This window comes from Thamnophis elegans, chromosome 1, assembly GCF_009769535.1.
Source record: "Thamnophis elegans isolate rThaEle1 chromosome 1, rThaEle1.pri, whole genome shotgun sequence".
NCBI classification, from domain to species: domain Eukaryota; kingdom Metazoa; phylum Chordata; class Lepidosauria; order Squamata; family Colubridae; genus Thamnophis; species Thamnophis elegans.
The window spans coordinates 126,301,090-126,323,340 of NC_045541.1; the positions used below are offsets into that span (position 1 = coordinate 126,301,090).

Below are 22,251 nucleotides of genomic sequence, written 5' to 3' on the forward strand. Positions count from 1 at the left end.
ATTTTCTTTTGACCACCGAAATAAGTACTTGGTCTTATTTTCAGGGAGGTCTTATTATTTTTAGGTGCAGGAGGTGGTGAGCGTGGTCACCTCATGGCTGCTCCTGTGTTGCAATATTTTTGGGGAGGGTTTATTTTGGGGGGAGGGCTTATTTTAGCGCATGCGCTCAAAAGCCTGATTGGGCTTATTATCCGGGGAGATCTTATTTACAGGGAAACAGGATAGTACTTGGTTATCTGTCATTGTGGAAAAAATAATGTTCCACACATATGCTATTGTTACATGATTACTAAATGCTTTTGAATCCTAGAATGGCCTACAGTATATCCAACCTGTACGGATTTTCTATAAATCAGTTTTGTTCATTGAAATATATCCTTCTACTAAAAAACATTCCCAACTCTATTGTCCAAAGCACTTACTACCACTCCAATGATAAAAAAATAATTAGGGATAAAAAGACCCAGTAATAATAACATGGTTGAAAAAAAGTTTTTTTAAAAAAAGAAAAAAATTACTTTTCACCCTAATAATTATAACTGGGTCACATAATAGCTAAAATATTTAAATGATACTATGAGAGAAATCTATAATGACAATAAATCGGTCACTCTGAATCACTGCTACTGAAATATGACTAACACTAATTTTAACAGGTCAGAATTATTAAAATCAACATCAGCATTATTATGAAAGTCAGCAGTTCTAAGAAACAGTAATTTATAAACCAAACAACATGGGTTCAGGCAAATTTTGAAATGAATTCTAGAATATAAAATATATTTTTGTTTAGTTTGTGGTATTTCTGTCAACATCGTTTTAACAGCAAAGGTATTAAATAAAACAGCTCATTTTATATTTAAAAGACACCATAGCAGCCCCTTTGCAGTGGGTTTTTGCCCTTACATTAAGTGAAAGCTGCCATTGATATACTAGTTTTTGTTGCTTAGTGTTGATTTTTATTCTACACACACACACACACACACACACACACATGCACACTACCTTGCCTTGGTTTCTCCTTTGAATTTCATAAGCCACTCTTCACAAAATATTTGGGCTCCAATAAAAAATAGCTACAAAACTCAGCTAATTATCTTACTTTCTTTCAACTATTCTATTGTTTCCAAATAAATAAAATGTAATATTGATGGAAGAAATTAAATAAAATATTGTAAAATACTGTAAAATATATTTTAAAAAGACAAGGAATTCATGTTGAACTTTTCTTTTAGTCATTTCCTAAGATCTTTTTTTCACAAAAGTTACTTCCTATTAGATGCAGTTAATAAAAATAGGAACTATCATCATTAAAACAAAACTAAAAATGTTGCTGTAATACAAAAATGTCATAAAAATTAAGATGGTTGAATTTTGGGACGTAGTAGGTATGATTTAAAACATACTGCAGATGTCTGGCCACAATAACTCATCATTTCCAAGTTGAGCAACTAAACCATAATTCTGTTAACATCTATGCCATTTGGCAATTCCTAAACCAAGAAGCAGCTGTGACACCAGCATCTCAAGTTCTTCTAAATTAATATTGTCTGTAACAGCAACCTTAAAAAACCAAGATTTTAACATTTGAGAGCAGGGTGGACGGCAGTAAAAACAGACTGAAAATAAAAATATTTTTATCATTTTATTTTTATCCTCCCACGATGTCTGGAATGGAATTCACATTTTTTTCCCTTTATTGGTCCCTATATAGTACAGAAAAGCTGTACAACAAGATTATTTTTGCTATATCTGATGTGAACACATGCTGGCAAAGCAAACTCTCATGAATAAAAGGATTCCCAATGGTTTTGTTTAAAGTCCTATTACACACTGGTACTTCCCAAGAAGTAAATTACTTTGTTTGCCTCCAGCTAAAATATATAGTTGCTGAACAGAGACCTTACCGTGCTGGGCAACATACAACAAGAAGAATACATTGGTACAAAGCAATGTATCTTATTAAAATTTAATAGATTGATAAAATGGCTATAAGAAGTGAAATCTTCTTTAGTAATCAATTGGGGGCTCTATTCATTCTGAGCCCAAGACCCATAGTCTATAGTTTCTTTCTAAAGGACTGCAGGTTCAGGGCCATATGACATGAGAAGATCATTCTAAAGGGCTGGTCATACTAGCAAGAAGCCACACCTCCTGGGTCCTATATGATCACATTGTTTCCACCAAGGCATCCAAAGAATGTCCTCTCTGTCAGTGTCTGGAAGACAGGCAGATATCCTTGGAAGGAGGTAATTCTACAAATAACCTAGTTCTATGTCATGTAAGTCTCAATCAGCCCAACACCTTGAATTGCTCCCAGAAATCTATGGAGATCCTATGCAGTTTGTGGAGTAGAGGTATTACATGAGCATAAAAAAGAACGCCCACAACATCCTCTACTGCTGCATTATGGGTCACATGAACTTTCTAATTGGTCTTACGAGTGGCCCCTAGGGTGTTGCAATACTCTATTGAGAATTGATTAAGGTATGAGTGATCATGATGAGGGCCTCATGAAGAGGTGCATTTGGTGCATACTATGAAACAAAGCAATTTCTCTACCCAGACACAACTGTCACCTGCCTAGAAATATTTGAATCGAGGAGGGCCCCCAACCTGTGCCCTAAATCAAAACATGGTTGTACACCCTGGCCCAAATTGAAGGAAGAAATCTCTTTAAATTTTATTTGATTCTAGGATCCAATGACCCAAAACTACTGCCACTGTGCTATCAGCATACTGATGATACTGCTCCCTATGTTAATGATGATGCTCTTCATTGAGTTCGAGGATGAGGGAGTAGTGAGGCCCTTTGTAAAGCACAGTTCTTGGACTAGATTGCTGTCACCTAATGGTGCCTGGATCTACCAGAGGAAGGAGATTACAGTACAGGGCGGGGCATAACCTTTTCCTAGGGGGTCACAGCAAGATCAACAGCAGTTTACAACTTCCGCGACACCTCATTTTAAAGCCCATAAAAAACTGAATTGAATGAGCTATTAAATGTTAAATTTGCTTTAAGAATGGCTGGAAAATTCGATTCGGAAGAACAAAGGATCATTGACAGAATAAAATGCATTGCCTTTCGAGAGGCTCGCGATGCTGGAGCCAGATCTCAATTCGCCAGATCTCAATCCGGCAGAGAACATTGGGGCCATAATTAAGGATGAAGTGGAAGCTCTGATGATTCAGGAGCAAGGTCAAAATCGATATTCGGTTGAAACTTTGAGAATGAATTTGGAAACTGTGTTGAAAAATCTGGAAAATCAAACGGAACTGTTTGAAGATTTGTTGTGTTCTTATCCACCTCGTTTGAATGCTGTTCGAAGGGCTAATGGTGGTCATACTGACTATTAAAACATGTCAATAAACTCAGTTTTTGATGGGCTTTCGAATGGTGTATGAATTATTTGTGTTGTTATTACAAGTGTTGCTGTGACCCCCTAGGAAAAGGTTATGCCCCGCCCTGTACCTACAACACCCTAAATTGATGCCTCCATTCATAAAACCATATGAAGAGTGTCATAGACAGCCGAGAGATCAAGAAAAGCTAGGTTAGAAACACACTGATGTGTTTGCCAGAGTTTATTGAAAAGAGCAACCAAAGCTGTCTTAGTTTATATCCTGGTCTGAAACCTGACTGATGGAGTTTAATATAGTCTGCTTTCACGAGGAAGAAACTATAGTTACCTGCTTTCTCTATAACCTTCCTCTGAAAGAAATTTTGGGAAGGAATTGTCTGAATCTATGGCATTCTGTGAAACTTTCACAAAGAGGAAGTAGACTATCACCTCTTTCAGAGCCAGTGGGATTCATCCCATCTCTCAAAGAAGTATTTACCACTGCATGGCTCCACTTACATGCTGTTCTCCCAGGATGCATTAACCAATCAGGAAGAGCATGGATCTAAAACATAGATGGTCACACCCACATCACCAAGAACCTTAGCTATTTTTTCAAGACTAACAGCTTCAAACACCTCCCACATAACATCACAAGATAATGCCTCAGACAACTTCATCACACAAGCCCAACTCAGAATGAAGGATTAGGTCAATCTGAACTGGGCTACTAGACAACATTTGGAAGATACAATAAGAAAACATAGAAATAAGTATACTTCATCACTCTTATCACCACAAGGCAGGCCCTAATATGGGCATTTATCTGTTCTTCTTGAACCCATATTATCTTTGATAAGAGCACAAGTCACTTTATAATGCAAACAGCACATTATAGCTGGTCTTACTGATATTTCCTAACACCACTGCTTTCAACAGATTGTCAACATTGATACAGAGATTTCTGTATCAGTACAATTTGAATAATGTTTGTCACACATACCCAGTAACATTTAAGCACAATAAAAATCAATCTGAGTATCTGACATAAAAGCGTAAAACCAAAACAAACTTTACTTACGTTTCAAAGCACCGATCCACATTGTCTGACATCAGCAGCAGCATACATAACTGCTCCAGTGCTATTAGCTGCATGTCTCTTTCATCCCCCTGACCCATCTGAAGCCATTCAAGCAATGTATCTGGGTCCACATCTGCCATGATTTTAAAGTAGTCTGTTCTTAAATTAAAAAGAAACCAAAATTCTTTTTTAAATCCAGTCAAATAGCTGTGGCCTAATTAATCTTCTACTCTGAAGAAATCCAATGGCAATCTTCACCTAAAAAAAAGGAGATTTGTAGTTAAGGTCTCTGTTAGTACTCCCTCATTTATCACAATAATTATGTGTTACTAGTATGATATATTCTGTACCCCAATAAATTAACTCTGCAATGCTTCAGAATCATTTGGAAAAGGTGCACTTGAAATATTATAAATGAACAGTATTTGAGCAGCAAAGGCTCTGCTAACATTTATACATTTTAGAAATCTACATTAGGAATGTAAGAAGCTTAAGAGTCTGGTACTATATTTTGGTCTAGCTATTATACTGATGCCTACAAATTTCAAAGTGAGAGCCAGATATAAACAAGTGTTATTATTATAATGCAAAATTCTAAAATTGTCACAGAAGAACAACATCAAATTTATATATTTCAGATATCTAGTATAATACCAGCAATATATATTGAAATATTACAATAGTGTATTAAACCTTTGATGTTTATGCTGTTATTTATTGTTCTAAGTTATTGATGGAGAAAAAAATAGTAAATAGCATTTCAAGGATTAAAAAAAATCTCATCCTAAATTATAATGGAGTTTGCTTAACAGCAGGAGTGACTTGAGAACCTACAATAAAATACATTATAATTTTTCCTAATCAGGTGTTCTGTTGCTTTGATATTAATTTCATGATATAATTTTTAATGTTTTTCTACATTACCTTGAGTTCTTTTTGAAATTATATAGTTTAAAAATGAAATAAAAATAAGATAATGCACACTTCAATTTAATTCCAATTTTCCTTAGAATAGTTTTATATCATGAAATCTAATACATTCTGTGCTTTGAGGGAAGGGAGTTGTTCTTTTCATGCTGTTACTATGTTGCCTTTCATCATCATTAAGAGAACCCAAACACAGTACACCCAAAGTCTTTTGGTTGTTTTATGCCTCAAACTGCTGTGTTTCTTTGCCACAGTTGTATGTAGTGTCTGTAACACTTTATAAAATTAACTTCTTGTAATTTTTTGTAATCAGAATACAGTTTGTAGAATAAAAGCTGTGATGTAGTATTTCTAAGTTTTATTTCAATAAGTGCTTAAAGTTCAGTCTGTGTTATCTTAATTTAGTATTAGGATCATGTTAAAAATATATGATTAAAAATCAGTGGGAGTTAAACATGCAGCAGTAGGTAAACTCGGGAAGTTTATTGAATTCAAGAGGGCTTATTTCTAAATATATATATAGGATTGTGCAGCATGCGATAAATAAAGTTATTTTGGCTTCTAAGAGTATAAATATATAGATTTAAACAAGTGATGCTTAGAAAAAGTTTCAATTATATTTGTACAGATAGTCCTTGACTTGCAACAGTTCATTTAGTGACCAAAGTTACAATGACACTGAAAAGAGTGATCTATGACCATTTTTCATAGTTACAACCATTGCAGCATCCCCATGATCATGTGATCAAAATTCAGATGCTTGACAACTGGTTCATAATTATGCCCATGGCTGTGTCCCAAGGTCATGTGATCATTTGTGACCTTCTGACAAACAAAGTCAATTGGGAAGCCAGATTCACTTAACAACCAAGTTACTAACTTATCAACTACAGTAATTCACTTAACAACTGAGGCAAAAAAAGTGGTAAAATGGGACAAAACTCACTTAACAAATGTCTCTCTTAACAGAAATTTTGGGCTCAATTGTGATTGTAAGTCGAGAACTACATGTATACTGATTGTTCGTATGAAGTATGACCAACAAAACTGACTCTCACACATACGTTAATCAGGAAAAATTGATATTAATAGTATACAATTTATATTGAGGAAAGTATAGGTAGTCCTCAATTTACAACAGTTTATTTAGTGACTGTTCAAAGTTACAACAGCACTGAAAAGTGATTTATGACTATTTTTCACACTTATGACTGTTGCAGCATCCCTATGGTCATGTGATTTACTTCTGTATGCTTAAACAATGGTTTAGATTTATGACAGTTGCAATGTCGCAGGGTCATGAGATGTTTTGCAAGCTTCTGACAAGCAAAGTAAACTGAGGAAACCAGATTCACTTATCAACTGTGTTACCAATTTAACAAGTCCAGCAAATCACTTAACAAACATGGTAAAAAAAGTCATAAAAGGGGGCAAAAGTTATTTAACAAATTCCCACTTAACATACATTTTGGGCTCAATCAATTGTGGTCATAAGTTGAGGACTACCTGTATATACTCTTTGAGATGATCAACCGACCTCTCAATACACCTGAATCTCAATGCAAAAATCATTGAGAAATAAACTGCACAAACGCTCCCCAACAAAGTAAACATGAAAGAATGGGAACGGTAGTATGGTAGGCCATACACTTTACATACAGATAGTCCACAATTTACAAGTTTGTTTAATGACCAAAGTTACAATATCTCTGAAAAAGTGACTTATGACCATTTTTTCACACAACCTTTACAGCATCCCCATGGGCACATGACCAAAATTCAGATACTTGGCAACTACTCATATTTATGATGGTTGCAGTGTCCCAGGATCACCTTTAGCAACCTTCTGACAAGGAAACTAAAACGGGGAAGCCACATTCACTTACCAACAGTGTTACCAATTTAAGAAGTGCAGGGGATTCACTTAAGGAACGTGGCAAGAAAAGTAGGTAAAATGGGGCAAAACTCACATAGCAACAGAAAGGTTAGGCTCAACTGTGGTCGTTAAGTCGAGGACTACCTGTATACCGAAGAGGTTAGGTTCCACCTCTAGCTTAATAAGAAAAAGAAAAACTAAGTCTGGAAATAACCCCAAATTTCCCAAAGACACCCTCACTGGAGGATAACTACCTGCAACGAGTGATGACTTCACACCCACACAGTTTTTCCTACCTTCACAGAACCCATTTACAACAAGCACTCTTTACAACAAGAGTGGGGCGTCAAATACTAGGGCTAACCTATAGGTATTTGTCCCCCCCCCCCGAACCCCACCTCCAAATAAAACAAGACGAGCCGGAAGCAGCGTCCGGGAACCCTCTTCCAGGTCTTAAGGGGAAACTGTTTCTCACCCCTTAAAGTCCCAAAGCAGAGGGCCGAGAAGCCCCTGTGACTCTTCCCCACCGACCCCGAGAAAGCCCGGACAAGAGCAGGCCCAGCAACCCCCCTTTCTTTATGGACAGGACCTCGCTCTGGGCCCAGTAAGTGAACTCGGTCCCTTCCCTTCCGTCCGTAAAGCCCAAGCCCTGCTGTTTTTTTTCCGGGCCTACCAACCATCGCCTATAGCCGAGGCTCTGCGGAAGCTCTACTACGGCCATCTCTCCCCTATCGACCGTCCCAGAGAAACCAAACTCTTTCCCCGGAAGCTCCCCTATACCGTCACTGCTGCGGCACTCGCGTTCTCCGCCAGCCGCAGGCCTCGCAGGGCATCACGGCCAGGTGGCTCAGGAAACACCGCCGCCAGGCCGGGCAGCGCGAGGGTTCCTCTCCCGTCGACCCAGAGATTCGCTCACCTCGGCGCCCGGGCTTCCCCCGCGGCCGCCGCCGCCTCCTCCTCCTCAGTTTTCGGAGGCCTTTCCTCAGTCGGCCGCCAGACAGCGTCGCACCCCGTCCATCTTGATCCTCCCGGCAGAAGCGGAGGGGGGGAGGATTAAGACAGAGCGCCACCGAGACACACTCACACACACACACGAGAGGAAGAGGAAGAGGAGGAGGAGGAGTCCGTCGGGCTCCAAGTCAGGCCGAGGCGGACTCCGAAGTAACACAAAGCGGCCGGAGGGGGCGCTGCGGAGAACGCCGTTCCGGCCTTTTTTCCTCCTTCCCTTCCCGCGTCACGAGTGATTCCGGGCTTCCTCTTTCTGCCCATTATAACTCGAGGCCGGAGGTACCGTGACCTCGCTCGGTCCTCGGACGGGGCGAACCCTGTTTTCGGTTCGCTGGTTTGACTTTAGTTCCTTGCGAAAGAATAGAGACGTCGTTCGAGCTCACCACCCAGGCGATCTTTTTCTTTAAAAAGCTTTTTTAAAAATAAATAAATAAATTGGACTATTCTCTGGGGAGAGCTTCACCACTGGAAACTTTCAAGAAGAGACTGGACTGCCATCTGTCAGAAATGATGTAGAGTGTCCTGCTTGAGCGGGGATTGGGGTGGACTAGATGACCTATAAGGTCCCTTCCAATTCTGTTAATCTGTATCTGTCAGAAATGGTGTGAGAGAGCTCTCCTGCTTGGGCGGCGGTGGGAGGCAGGGTTGGACTAGATGACCTTCAAGGTCCCTTCCAACTCTGTTCTTAGCTTTGATAGCAAGCAATGGAGCTTTTAGTACAACTTTGTAGGGGACAGGTATTGAAAGGGCTGGTTAAAATACGTATTTACTGACATTGGTTTACTACCTATCGGGGTTAGTCTTCTCACGGGTGTCTGAAGGATTCTCAGTCATCCAGGTCCTGGATGTATCAAAAGAGACCTTTTCAGGGGTGTTTTCCATCTGAATGTGGAATAACGATAGTAATTCCCACCAAACATGTTGGAGCCAGTTGTGGAAATGTGTATCTTTTAAGTCCCAGGTTTTATAGAGCTTAGATGTCTATATTTTGGGTATGGGACAGGTTTTTAATAGGATATATGATCTTCATTTAGCGCTTTAATGCATATTCAGCAGAAAGTTAATTGATGCTACTACAGTTTTAGTACTGAAAAGAAGTAAGCCTATTGTAACTTTTGAGTGCTTGGTTTCTTGTGCTTCCATATAGTAACTAGCTTTTTGCACAGTTGGAGCTATCGTAGCCCTTTTGATTCCAATTAAGAGACAGTTACTAATATGTATATACACTATTCCTCCAATTCAAAGAAATTGTTGCAATTTCTAAACATACTGGATTTTACAAGTATAACTTACTTTGGTATGAAGAATTTATATTTACTCTTTTGGCCATCATTTCTATGTTCCTAGATGTTGGGACCTTCATGTTGAAATTCTGAACATGTATTATGTGAAAAATAGGTAAAATAAAATTAGCGAGACATTCTCTGCAAGTACTACTGTATGTTTAGGACAGAAGTGGAACAGTCATATTCTGCAATTGGGATGTATCTCAGCTGTAAAGAACTAAATATATAGAACTCTTATCTAAAGCTCAATATTATAAGTAGCTCATATATTAAAGCTATAATACATAATTCTCTGATGTGTCATTAAATATGAACTATTTACTTATTCTGTATGTAATTCTCTGCAATTTTGCCATGAGTTAAAAGTTGAGAATATCTCCATGTTTTGACAACTATAGTTATCCCAATTAGTGGAGCTGAGTGGCATTTTTGGTAAATACATTTCTTAGTCACAAAGAACTAATGACAATGATTTTAAAATTATAGTATATTTAAACATTATGAGTGGCTACCTGGGAGATCTTTTTGTTGGCCAGTAGAAAATTGGATGTATGCAGAAAATATAAATATGACTCTTCACACAAGGATAACCAGTCACATGTCACTGACTGGAAGTCACTAGTAAGACACTAGAGAAAGTTACTCTGGCTTCATGTGATGTAATACTGTATTAATGTAATTTACAATAATTATATACTTCCTTTTAATCATATTTTAATCATTGAATGGAAATTTGAGGTAAGATAATGTTCATATTATTTAGAGCAGGGGTATCAAACTCATGGCCCCCGGGCCAGATGTGTCATGCACTGGCCATGCCTACCCTGGTTTAGTGAAGTGGGGGAGTCGCAATATGTCATGTGATAACAATGTGATGTCATGAGTTTGACATCCCTGATTTAGACAATTCTAATATGATCGTTGTCATATTTCTAACATTCTTCAGACTCCATCAGCTAATGGTTAAAAAGGCAAAGTATTGCTTGTTGCTTCATCGTACAAGCAGATTTTACACATAAACTGTTTGTTGCATCTTCTTCAGAATCAACTTTCTCTGTCTTACACAAACTTTTCAACTTGTAATAAACTAAAATAAGTGGCTCTCTGGGCAAAGAGTTCCTCTAGGTGAGCTCAAATGCCCCCTTTAACCCACACATTATAGCCTGTAAATTCAATCTGTTTTTTATAGGTTTGACAATTTTTGCTCTGAAGCTTAAGATTTATTAGAATCCCGTGTTTCTAATAAAGACAAATAGCTTATATTGGTTTATGTATGCCACCTCCAATTAGTAAACCTTTCTTTCCAATTTTTATTATTTCAACTAATGAAATACAATGGTGGCTCCTCTGACTTCTCATTAAAACAGTTTGCTTTAGGTGAACCTCTGAGCTTTATGTCTCCAGATGGAGACTAATTTGTAAGACTTGTATATTAGTGTTACAATACTTGAAGAAGATATTTTGAGGGTATTTTATATTGTCAGTAAAGGGATATTGATTTGAACAATTTGTATTAAGGAAATATGAAACACTAGTTGAATCAAAAATATTTTTTAGACTGTTGATTTTAAGCAGTAAGAATGCTCAATGAAGCATTTAAGCATCTCTTCTAAATCCAGCACCAGTATTTTACATGTTTATAGGGCACAGTTTCCCAAACTTTCCGGCTTTGCAGACCAGCTGAGAGGAGGGGGGGAGAGGTAATGATTCTGCATGAGTGGTGGGCAAGAAGTGAGCATGCACACCCTCTGCTTGTGCAAATAGAGTGTGTGCGCCAACACTTGCCTGCTGCTTTAGCAAGTTGCAGATGCACATGCCTGCCATTTCTGTGGCCCAGTTCCGGCTCGGTAGCAGGCTGTAGGGATTGGGAACCCCTATTATAAAGGACAAATCTGGAAAGTAAATGTTATTAAGGCCAGATTCACATACCACACAAAACTGGATTGTGGATTTGTGTGGAAACACAGTCAATTATAGCTGATTCAGTAGCTGAGCTTAAATATAGAATCTAGATATTCATGGCTATTATTTATTGGTGAAATTACTTCTGGGCAGTGTTGTGTGAGGCAATGAATATGTCTTGATGCTATGAATCATTTCTGATTTAAATATATTAGTGTGATACATAAAATAGATTTATGTTTGTTTTGTAATTTTTCTGACCCTCTAGTCTAAAAGAATTATCATTCAAATGAGATAGGCTTTCTCCAATGTATAAAAATAGTGTTTAGTAATAATAGATGAAAGTATAAAATTAGGGTTTGAAAATACTTTTTTTGGTGCCTTCAAGTCAGTCTTGGCAACTATTCCCAATTTTCTTGGCAAGGTTTTGGATGTGACTTGTCATATACGTATTCCTAGGACAAATAGGGAATGACTGACCTAAAGTCAGTCAGCTAGCTTTCTGCCTATGGCAGAACTAGAACTCACAATCTCCTGGTTTCTAGCTTAGTGCCTTAATTATTACATCTAGTTTTATTGCAAAACAAATTTACTTCGAATATGTACCACTTTAAAGTATCAAAATTCAAGTATGAGCATTTTGAATAATTCCTTTATTTTAATTATATGGAATGACATTTCTTTTTATATACAAGTAGAGCAAAACTTATATAGTACTTGAAGTCAAGGTAGCACTCAGTAGTATTACTAAATATTTTCCAACTTGTGCCGAATGCAAAAAATATTAATAGCCAAACTGACATTTCAATCTGTATTATGTGTTTATTTTTTATGCTTGCCAGCCCAACAGAATATTGAAAATAAATTGTATAAGCTGAGATTTTGGCCATCTATCTATTAAGAGGTTATGTCTCCAGAACAGAACCAAATTTGATGTGATGGGAGAAGCCAAAACACCCCCCCCCCCCAATTGAATTTGAAAATGGATCTCTTCTGGTAGGGTCTGCTGAGGTCGGAAAAAGAATCAGAACAAAATCTCCTATGGAAGAGATGGCTGGGCAGTGGCTTGGAATGCTTTTGACTCCTCCATTCTTAAGCCTCTCTCCCTGTTGAGTGAAGCTGCTATTCAAGGGATGGAAATAATTCTTACAGCCATGCTTTGCATATTTTCCCTGCCTTGATTTCTGTTTTAGATTATTCTCTAGTTACAGTTAATGGAACAGTCGAGATTAGATACTTAATTGGTTTGTCCGTAGATAAAGTTATAAAGGATTAGCTGGTTAGCTGACTTTTCAGATGTCTTCTTTCAAAAGTTTCCCAGCAAAGAACCCCCAAATATTTTAATTTTGTTTGATGAAAAAATGTTTCTGATTTAGCTGCATATTTACATTGTAACATTTGTCTTTCAGTTTTGGTAGTATGACCCTTGGGATATAAACATAAGATTCAACTGCTTGCCTTCCACTTTGTGTTGCTGAGTGTAATCTTGGATCCTGGCAGTCACAAGTGCAACTCCACGTCATCTGTAAATATAGCTTATGTTTACTATTCATCGGGTTGTGCAATGTGCTGCAACAAGGAACATGCTAAAGGTTGCTTACCACGTTCTTTCAATGTTTTATTTAGTCATGTTGCTGTAAGATTGTATTTTAGGGTTTTTGTGTAAGACAAGTGTGAAAGTACACTATAATTTTTAAAAAAGAATACTTTGAATATTGAAATAATGTTATTATGACTGGATAGTAAAGCCACTATATAAATTGGTATAACTTACTTTAGTCAGTTCTCTTTAAATGACATTGAAATAGGAATTTGTGGGGTTTTGTATTACTGTTCTACATTTGGCTTTATAAACAGTTAATTGGATTTAGTCAGCTTGCTTTGCCTTATGTAAGATCTACAAATGAACCAAATGAACTACATATGTATGTGGCTTCTTCAGTCCCATAAGTCCATCAGACAGGAAGTGAATACTCTGCTGAAATATCTGGCTTGTGCTGCACAACTCAGAGCAGAGTAATGAGGAAGACTCAGTTTAGTATTCTAGCCAATCAGGAATAGGAAAAAAATTCCATACATTTTTTTTAAAATGTTGCTCACATGAAACATTTGTCCCATCTTCTTCAGGGCTGACTAATATCTTTTCTGCTATCCAGGATGATTTTAGGGTTTTCCCAAACCCCAAGAATTGTTTGTGCCTAGTAGAGAGTTTCTACAGGTAGTTCTTGACTTATGATCACAATTGAACCCAAAATTTCTGTTGCTAAGTAAGATAGCTGTTAAGTGAGTTTTGTCCCATTTACAATCTTTCTTGCCAGACCTGTTTAGTGAATCACTGCAGTTGTTAGAGTGAGTAACACGGTTGTTAAGAGAGTCTGGCTTCCCATTCGATTTCGCTTGTCAGAAAATTCCAAAAGGTGACCCAAGACACTGCAATTGTCATAAATATGAGTCAGGTGCCAAATGTCTGAATTTTGGTCACATGACTGTGGAGATTCTGTAACAGTTGTAAGTGTGAAAAACGGTCATGTCACTTTTTTCAGTGCCATTGTAACTTCAAACAGTCCAACTGGAAAATTTGGATAAGAAACTTCATAAAATAATGATGGTTTTAAATCAACTTGAAGTTGGTAATCAGATGTAAGTAGCAGCACTACAACAAGATTTACAACTAGAAGGATTGGAATGTAATTTGCTGCTGGCAGATCTGAAAGATGAGATTGACTTGGAAAATACAAGTTGGTTAGTGGGCTCCAAGAAAGATATGGGTTTTAAAGACTCAACATTGACAGAATTGACCAGTGATGAACTCAACTTTTTCAAGAAGATTGAGGCAGATTTGGGAATGGATTATACCCAATTGGAAACTAATGTTAAGAATTGCGATGTAACAACTTGCAGGAGATGTTTTGGTGCAACAAATGCTGTGGAGATGGTACAAAACAGAGTCTTATGACTTTGGAGAATAAAATCCAATTGTTAGGAAAGATCTCACTTAATAGTTTAAGGAAAAGCTTTATTATTAAGAACTAGTCAAGGCTATTTGATCCTGGATGGACCAGAGACAACTATCATCACGACTTAAAGTAGACCAGAAGCCGTTGTCGACTTTCTGCAAGTGAAATACAATAAATAGACTCTTAACGTTTTTTTTTTTGAAGTTTAATTTAGCCGTTGGTTTTAGCTGTTAAGTATGGTTCCATATAATAGATAGTTGTCAGATTAAGTGAGTAGGGTAAACAGTGTAGTAGAAACTTATAAACTGTGTGCCTGCTTCGTGGTGGGAAATGTTACTATCTTTGAAATATAGCTATCAGTATTCAGCAAGGGTTGGGTTTTTTGTGGAGTTTTGTATTTGTATTTTTTTTCTTTTTGGGAGAGATTATATTTTAATGTTTTGAATAAAATAAATTGATGTTAAAAAAGTAACCAATGCTTTCAGATAGCATCCATGCTAAGACAATTGGCTTTTGTGCACCTACATGTACATCTTAAATAGCTTACACAGCTATTTTAGTCTTGCAACATTTTGCCTGCTAGTTTACTATAACTTCCATGTTTTCCCAAAAATAAGGCCTGTCTTGTAATTTTTTCCCACCAAAAAAGGCACCAGGTCTTATTTTCGGGGGAGGGATGTTGTCCACTGACTCCCCTCACTTGCATGTATCATCCCCCCACCCCCCGGCCTCCTTTTCGCTGTCAGCAGCCTTCAGGAACTTCGTCGGCTTCAGATAATTGCAGCCAGCAAGGCTTTTCTGAAAATCTCTGTAGCCGATAACAGAGCTCCAGATCTATCCGGAACTCTGTTATCGGGTACAGATGCCTTCTGCAGAAGAAATGGGCCAAGGTGTGCAAGGCCTGGCTGCAACTATCCGAAGGTAAGTAGTATGGCAGCTCCAACACCACCCCATCCCAACCCTAGCTTAATTTTTACTGGTGCACCCTGGAGTGGGCGGGGTCTTAATTAGGACTTATTCTGAGGGTAGTACTTATATTAGGCACAGGTATAAAAATCAAGCTTGGACTTACTTTCTGAGTAGGTCATATTTTGGAGGAAACACAGGTTGTTATGTCACGCAAATGCTAAAATATTTTGCACTTACTAATATAGGAAAAAATAATTTGGCATTAACTATTCTGCCACTATATTGTGTGATTGGAGCAGGAGCTTATTAATGTTCAGGAATGTTTAACATCAACAACTCTTGATGTTCTACATTTTATTTGTGTTTGACAATAGCTATATTCCCCTTTTCCATTGATGCCTTCAGCAGTCTATTGAGAAATCACCAAAGTTTATGTTTCCTTTTCTATCTAGCTTTGATAAATCCCCTGTCCTTTATGGAATATGGGAATCTTGAAAAAATGAAATAAAAAAACCAGAATACTGATCTTGTTAAGGAAAGGGTCCAGTTTTGAAATGTGTTTTGAAAATATATTACAGTTCTGGATAGCAAATCCTTGACTGTAAACAGTGCATAATCTAACCACCCAAATCCCAGGCTGCATTGTGCCTCCTGTTGTTTTGTGACTAGCAATTTCAGAGAGATGAAGATAATCCTGGCCACTCCCATTCGTCCCCATTGACCTTATTGCCTGTAGGTACTTGCACCCTGTCATTGTGGAGGCTTACTTCCTTATGCCTCCCCTAGTGAAAACAAATGTTTCCCAAAGTTTGCTTTGCTTTGGGAATGACTGTGATTGAGTTGTGCAACAGGTTGACCCAGAAACCATTCAGCTAGTTCAACCATTCATTTAATGACCATTCAAAGTTACAAGGTAACTTTGTAAAAAGTGACTTATGGCTGGTCCTCACACTTAAAATCATTGCGGCAACCTGTCTGGAGGTTGTGGGGGTCTGTATAGGGTAGAATAGGTTTCAGCTGAACCCTGGTTAAGATGGAGTCACTATGGGGAGGGTGTGTTGTCTGTATCCAGGGGTTTGTCATACTTGGCCTCAGATGGGGTTGCACTGCCTAGACAGGCACAGTGCACAATTGAATCCAGGATGACAGCGCAGTCATCCTGCACCTGACCTCTGCTTAAGGAACAGGTGGCAATTGTGGCTAGACAGACCTTTGCTCAACTCTTTGCTGTGCTTCAGTTATGCTCCTTAGAATGTGAGGCCTTGACTTGGTCACTTATGCCTTGTTCATCTCCCATATGGACTGTTTCAATGTGCTGTATAATGTGCTGTACATGGGGCAACCGCTGGTGTAGAATGTGGCCCATCTGAGCAATTTTGGGCTCCTCAAGGATAGGGCATGTAGCACGTTTGATATGTGAACTGCATTGGGTGCCGATTTGCTTCTGGGTCCAATTGAAGGTGTTTATTATTACCATTAAAGCCCTACAGGACATGTGGTCAGGTCATCTGAGGAACCGTCCTACCCTCATCACATGAATCCATCCCATCCAGGCAGGCAGGGAAGGGATGTTAAGAGACCTTGTCAGTTAAAGAATTTTGACTGGTGGATCCAGAAAGGAAACCTTCTCTGCCACTGCCTTCGCTGTATGGAACATCTTTCCTCCAGAGGCAGAGGGCCCCCACTCTCCTGACTTCTAGCTCATGTGAGGCATGCAATTCTAGGCATGCTTAGCATCTTGAAGACACTCCTACTGCCTTTTTATTTTTAACTTTTTTAATCTTTTTTTTTACTTGGCTTCCATTTTACTGAATTTGGAATATATTGTGTTTTTATATTTTTATGTGTAAATCGCCCAGAATCCCACTTCATAATACTGCAGAAAAGTTATAAAAGTCATACATGATATGAGATACAATATACATATGCAAAATCATTTAACAAGAAAAGACAGATGTAATTGAAGAAAATTAGCTTTTATGTAAATTAGAAAAATGACATGAGTTTTGCTCAAGTGTTTAGATCTGTACAATTTACAATTTTATGTACAAAATGTATAATAAAATACAATCACTTCCTGAGTATCAATTTTACAGATGTTTTTTTTTATTTTCCTCAAATTAATAAATGGGAGTATCATAGTCAACTGAACATTTGCTTTATTTCACTTAATATTGAATTGAAGGGCAATAGGTGCCAGCATAATTTTAGAAAATACTATAATGGTTGCAGAACCTAGATTTCTATATAAAATAGGTTCCATTTTTAGGTGTCGTATTTTTCGTATAAGATGCATTTTTCGTATAAGATGCACCTTGTATAAGATGCACCTTTTTCCCTCAAAAAAGAGGCTGAAAATCTGGGTGCATCTTATACACTGAATACAGCATTTTTTGCCTCCCGAAATCCCGCCCCCTTCATCAAAATGGCCGTGCATAGCCTTTAGGAGGCTTCCAGAGTGCTCCTGGTGGCTGGGGAGGGCAAAAATAAGTGAAAACCAGGCCATTTTTTGCTCATTTTTGCCCCCTCCCCAGGAGCACTTTACCTAAAGGCTATTTATGCCTTTTTGGGGGGGGGAAAAACGGGCCCATTTTTGGGAAAAACGTGCCATTTTTGGGAGGTCTGAAGAGTGCAAAAACTTTTTTAAAAAAATTTGACTCTTCAAAATCTTGGTGCGTCTTATACTCCGAAAAATGCGGTGATTGCTCAAGATCTTTGAATTTGGTTGTTGCTGTAAATATTTTGTTACATTTTTTATTCTTATAATTCAAACTGCAGTTCAGTTCAGATAAAACTCATTTTTGAAAAAGTAATCCATTCCCATTAGAGTCTTTGATATTTGAATGCATGATTGTACATAAATGTTTCAAGACTACAAAATGATTATCATAAATAATGTAATGCCTCATATGATGGTACTGCCTCAAATCATTTTCATTCTCTAAAATGATATGTAAGCCTCAATGATCTGCTTGGCAGGATACAATTAAAATCAAATAAAATGTATTGGTAGTAAAAAGCCCCATTGATATAATCATAACCAGATGTGCTTAACTTTGGATATAAAAATATTCAAAACTATAGAATTTATGAGTGAATTCTTATCACAAAATGTGTAATTGCTCCACAATTCATTGGTAAAGCTATCAATAATAATTTAAAACTGGATTCTTGTTACTTAACACTAATTTTATGTTTGTGTGGATTTTAAGAATTGTCTTTTTACTTAATTAGATCGTGACTAAATTAGAATAACATTCTTGTATAGAATTGTAAAGAATTCTGAGATTAAATTTACAATTAAAATGGAACAACAAAATTAACAATTTAACAATTTTTAACAAACTAGTCAGATTAAAAGAGCTAGCCATGTACTTTGTGTTATTAATTCTAGCATTAGAGGTAATTCTCCCTACTTGTCATCTAAAATGTACAGGCAATGCACTTCATTGAGCCACTAAGTAGTTCCTTTGGGTTTTTGTTTAAAATTTCATACCAGCAAATTACAACACAAAAAAATCATTAGTTAGTCCTTGACTTAAAGCTATTTGTTGTAAGCCGTGGTGGTACAGTAGTTAGAATGCAGTATTGCAAGCTGACTCTGCTCACTGCCAGTTTGATCCTGACCAGCCCAAGGTTGACTCTGACTTCCATCTTTCGGAGGTCGGTAAAATGAAGACCCGGATTTTGGGGGCAATATGCTAACTCTGTAAACCACTTAGAGGGCTGTAAGGCACTGTGAAGCAGAATATAAGTCTAAGTGCTATTATTGTTCAGCAACTGTTCAAAGTTACAACAGTGACTTACGAGTGATCCTCACACTTAAAACCATCACAACGTCCCCACTGATCAAAATTTGGGTGCTTGACAACAGGCATGTATTTACAGTGGTTGCATTTCTGGCTCACATGATTTCCATTTATGCCCTTCCCTGGGGCTTCCAACAAGCAAAATCAACCAGGGGGATAGGGAGGCTTGCTTAACAACTGTGATGATTCACTTAACAACCAAGGCAAAATGTTGTAAAATCAGGTGCTACTCATTTAACAACAACATCACTTAGCGATGAAAGTTCCAGTACCAATTGTGGTTTTAAATCGAGGAATATCTACCTGTATTATCAAGAAATAGCAATGCATAGGAGCTTCCCTAGGGTGGCGTTTGTGCCAAGATTCAAGACCAAAATAAATGTAGCTTTATTAATATAAGTGTATCAAGATGTTAACACATTTACTTAAGTCTTCATTATCTTTTATTCCGAAGTGTTGTAGTATGTTCCAAATAAAATTAAGAAAATTGCAACTTTAAAAAAAAGTCTTGTAATATACATTTTAACAACTGAATGACCATCTTCTTATTGGGAATTGCATTTGCAAACAGATATGGTAACTAGTACTATAGCTTTAGTTCAGTAGCTTTAGCAGTAAAAGGTGTAGCAGATACTGAGTCAATCAGCTGAGAGATAGATAGATGGGTGCATGCATGCACTTCTCTGGAACCGGAACATTATATAAAATTAAATAATGCATAATAGAACTGAAAACAAAAATCTCCATGATAATACCTGGGAAAAATCATTTTTCCAGGGTGCTTAAGATTTAGAAGTCCTTTTTACAGAAAGTTAGTCTTTAGTTGAATACTTGAGCTTTTCCCAGGATTCTTTGAATGTTTAGATGTTGACTTATCCTTGATGCTTTCTTGATTGCCTTTCACTGCTGACTCAAGTCTTGCTTTCATTGATGGGGAAGAAGCCATTGATTTTTTAAAGGCTGACGTATACTGTGGACCAATCTGCATCAGATAATGCAAAGCAAACTCATGAAGATGCTTTGCTGAACTTGAAACTGATCCTAGGGCATTTTCATCCAAAAGAAAAGAGATGAGGATGGGAATAAAACAAGCCACTAGCTGACTTCCTGTGAAAATTGAGAAGAACAATTTATTCAGCAATGATAAATAGCACTAGTTTCATAATTACCTGTTTTTAAATTTAACTCTGTACCGGAAACAAGCTATCATTTGATATAGTAGAATATGCTTTTCAATAAACAAATATGCTTAGTTGTTTAATTAATTAATCGTAAATAATTAGCATTGCTTTAACTTGCTACTTAATATATTATGCTGTTCTGTCTAGCTTTAAAACATGAACTTTGCAAGAAGCAAGCAAGAGATTTTGCAATGATGAAAACCAGTGGTGGATTGCCAATTTTTGTACTACTGGTTTGGGTGTGCTCTCGCGCGCGCAACACTTTTGCACATGTGCAAAAGCATCTGGGTGGGTAGGCGGAGCCTCCCGCCGCCACTACTACCGGTTCACCCGATCCAGGCCAAACCGGGAGCAACCCACTTCTGATGAAAACCCATAACTTATCCCTGCTTCAGGTTTGTGTTTTACTACCATTTCTTCATGATATTATGAACAGACGAAACAAATGCACACATTTCCAAAGAGTATTTTTATGTCAAGAAATTGGGTTTTTTTAAACTGAGAACAGGATAAAAACTTCACTGTCACTTTTTAACGTACACTAATCAGCTTACATTGAAATGAAATCTTGTTGCATTCAGCTCTCAAAAGATAACTATTACGCGTAGACCCCCCACACACACATATATGACAGAGAGAAACATCACAGTCTACTTCACATGTATACATGTACATGAAAAGAGAAACAAATCTTGTGAGTTTACCAGATGGATGGCATAGGGAATAATAATTCTAAGGAAGGGACAAACAACCCAAGGCTTCCATATCGCTCAGTCACAGCAGCACCCTTTGTGGGGGCCAGTTCTTTGCAGCAGAATCACACATACATTTTTGGCAAAGCAGTTTTAACATAAGATTGTTAAACCTCTGCAACCTGAAAGGTTCATTATTTTGCCTTCAAATGCTGATCTTGTAGAGCAGGGTTTGAGTTTTGAGTTTGAGTTTTATTAATATTTGTAGGCCGCCCTTTTCCCTGAGGGGACTCAGGGCGGCTCACATAAAACAGGGAAGGGGGAATACAGACATCAAGATAGAAACATATAATAAAATAGTAGGCAACATACATTCATCATTCGGGAGGGGTGACTATCCTTATCCCCAGGCCTGACGGGCGAGCCAGTTCTTCAAGGCTATGCGGAAGGCTTGTACGGTGGAGAGGGTACGAATCTCCACGGGGAGCTCGTTCCAAAGGGTCGGGGCTACTGCTGAGAAGGCCCTCCTCCTTGTAGTTGCCAGCCGACATTGGCTGGCCGATGGGATACGGAGGAGGCCTAATCTATGAGATCTTATTGGTCGCAGGGATGTAATTGGCAGAAGGCGGTCTCTCAAGTATCCAGATCCACTGCCATGTAGGGCTTTATGGGTGATTAATAGCACCTTGAAGCGCATCCGGAGATCGACAGGCAGCCAGCGCAGCTCGCGGAGGATAGGTGTTATGCGGGTGAATCGAGGTGCACCCGCGATCACTCGCGCGGCTGCGTTCTGCACTAGCTGAAGTCGCCGGATGCTCTTCAAGGGCAGCCCCATGTAGAGCACATTGCAGTATTCCAGCCTAGAGATCACAAGGGCCCGAGTGACTGTTGTGAGAGCCTCCCGATTCAGGTAGGGCCGCAACTGGCGCACCAGGCGAACCTGGGCGAATGCCCCCCTGGTCACAGCCGTTAGGTGGTGGTCAAATGACAGCTGTGGATCCAGGAGGACTCCCAAGTTGCGAACCCTCTCTGAGGGGTGTAAAATTTGACCCCCCAGCCTGAGTGGTGGAATATTAGTCAAATCTTTGGGAGGAAAACACAACAGCCACTCGGTCTTTTCTGGGTTGAGCACAAGCTTGTTAACCCTCATCCAGTCCATAACGGCCTCAAGGCCCCGGCTCATCACGTCTGCCGCTTCATTGAGTTGGCACGGGGCGGACAGATACAATTGAGTATCGTCCGCATATTGATGGTATCTAATCCCGTGCCTGCGGATGATCTC

The 22,251-nt window shown here is 38.3% G+C and overlaps 2 protein-coding genes across 10 annotated transcripts in view; both read right to left on the reverse strand.

Annotated features, from left to right (window-relative positions):
- The window catches only part of HECTD1 (HECT domain E3 ubiquitin protein ligase 1), a 76,095-nt gene extending 67,673 nt beyond the window's left edge, over positions 1-8,422 (reverse strand). For 4 of the 7 annotated variants that reach the window (XM_032230446.1, XM_032230429.1, XM_032230463.1 and 1 more), the window contains exons 1-2: positions 8,142-8,421; positions 4,423-4,680 (exon numbers count right to left, since the gene is read on the reverse strand). In XM_032230446.1, the coding sequence (XP_032086337.1) occupies positions 4,423-4,562 (140 nt within the window). In that variant the 5' untranslated portion in view covers positions 4,563-4,680; positions 8,142-8,421. Of the gene's footprint in view, positions 1-4,422; positions 4,681-8,005; positions 8,089-8,141 lie in introns of those variants that run through there. The other 3 variants (XM_032230454.1, XM_032230437.1, XM_032230420.1) reach the window with 3 other exon arrangements.
- A 9,511-nt stretch (positions 8,423-17,933) lies between these two features.
- The window catches only part of HEATR5A (HEAT repeat containing 5A), a 73,912-nt gene continuing 69,594 nt past the window's right edge, over positions 17,934-22,251 (reverse strand). For all 3 annotated transcript variants that reach the window (XM_032230485.1, XM_032230476.1, XM_032230494.1), the window contains one exon: positions 17,934-20,203. In XM_032230485.1, the coding sequence (XP_032086376.1) occupies positions 19,899-20,203 (305 nt within the window). In that variant the 3' untranslated portion in view covers positions 17,934-19,898. The remainder of the gene's footprint in view (positions 20,204-22,251) is intronic.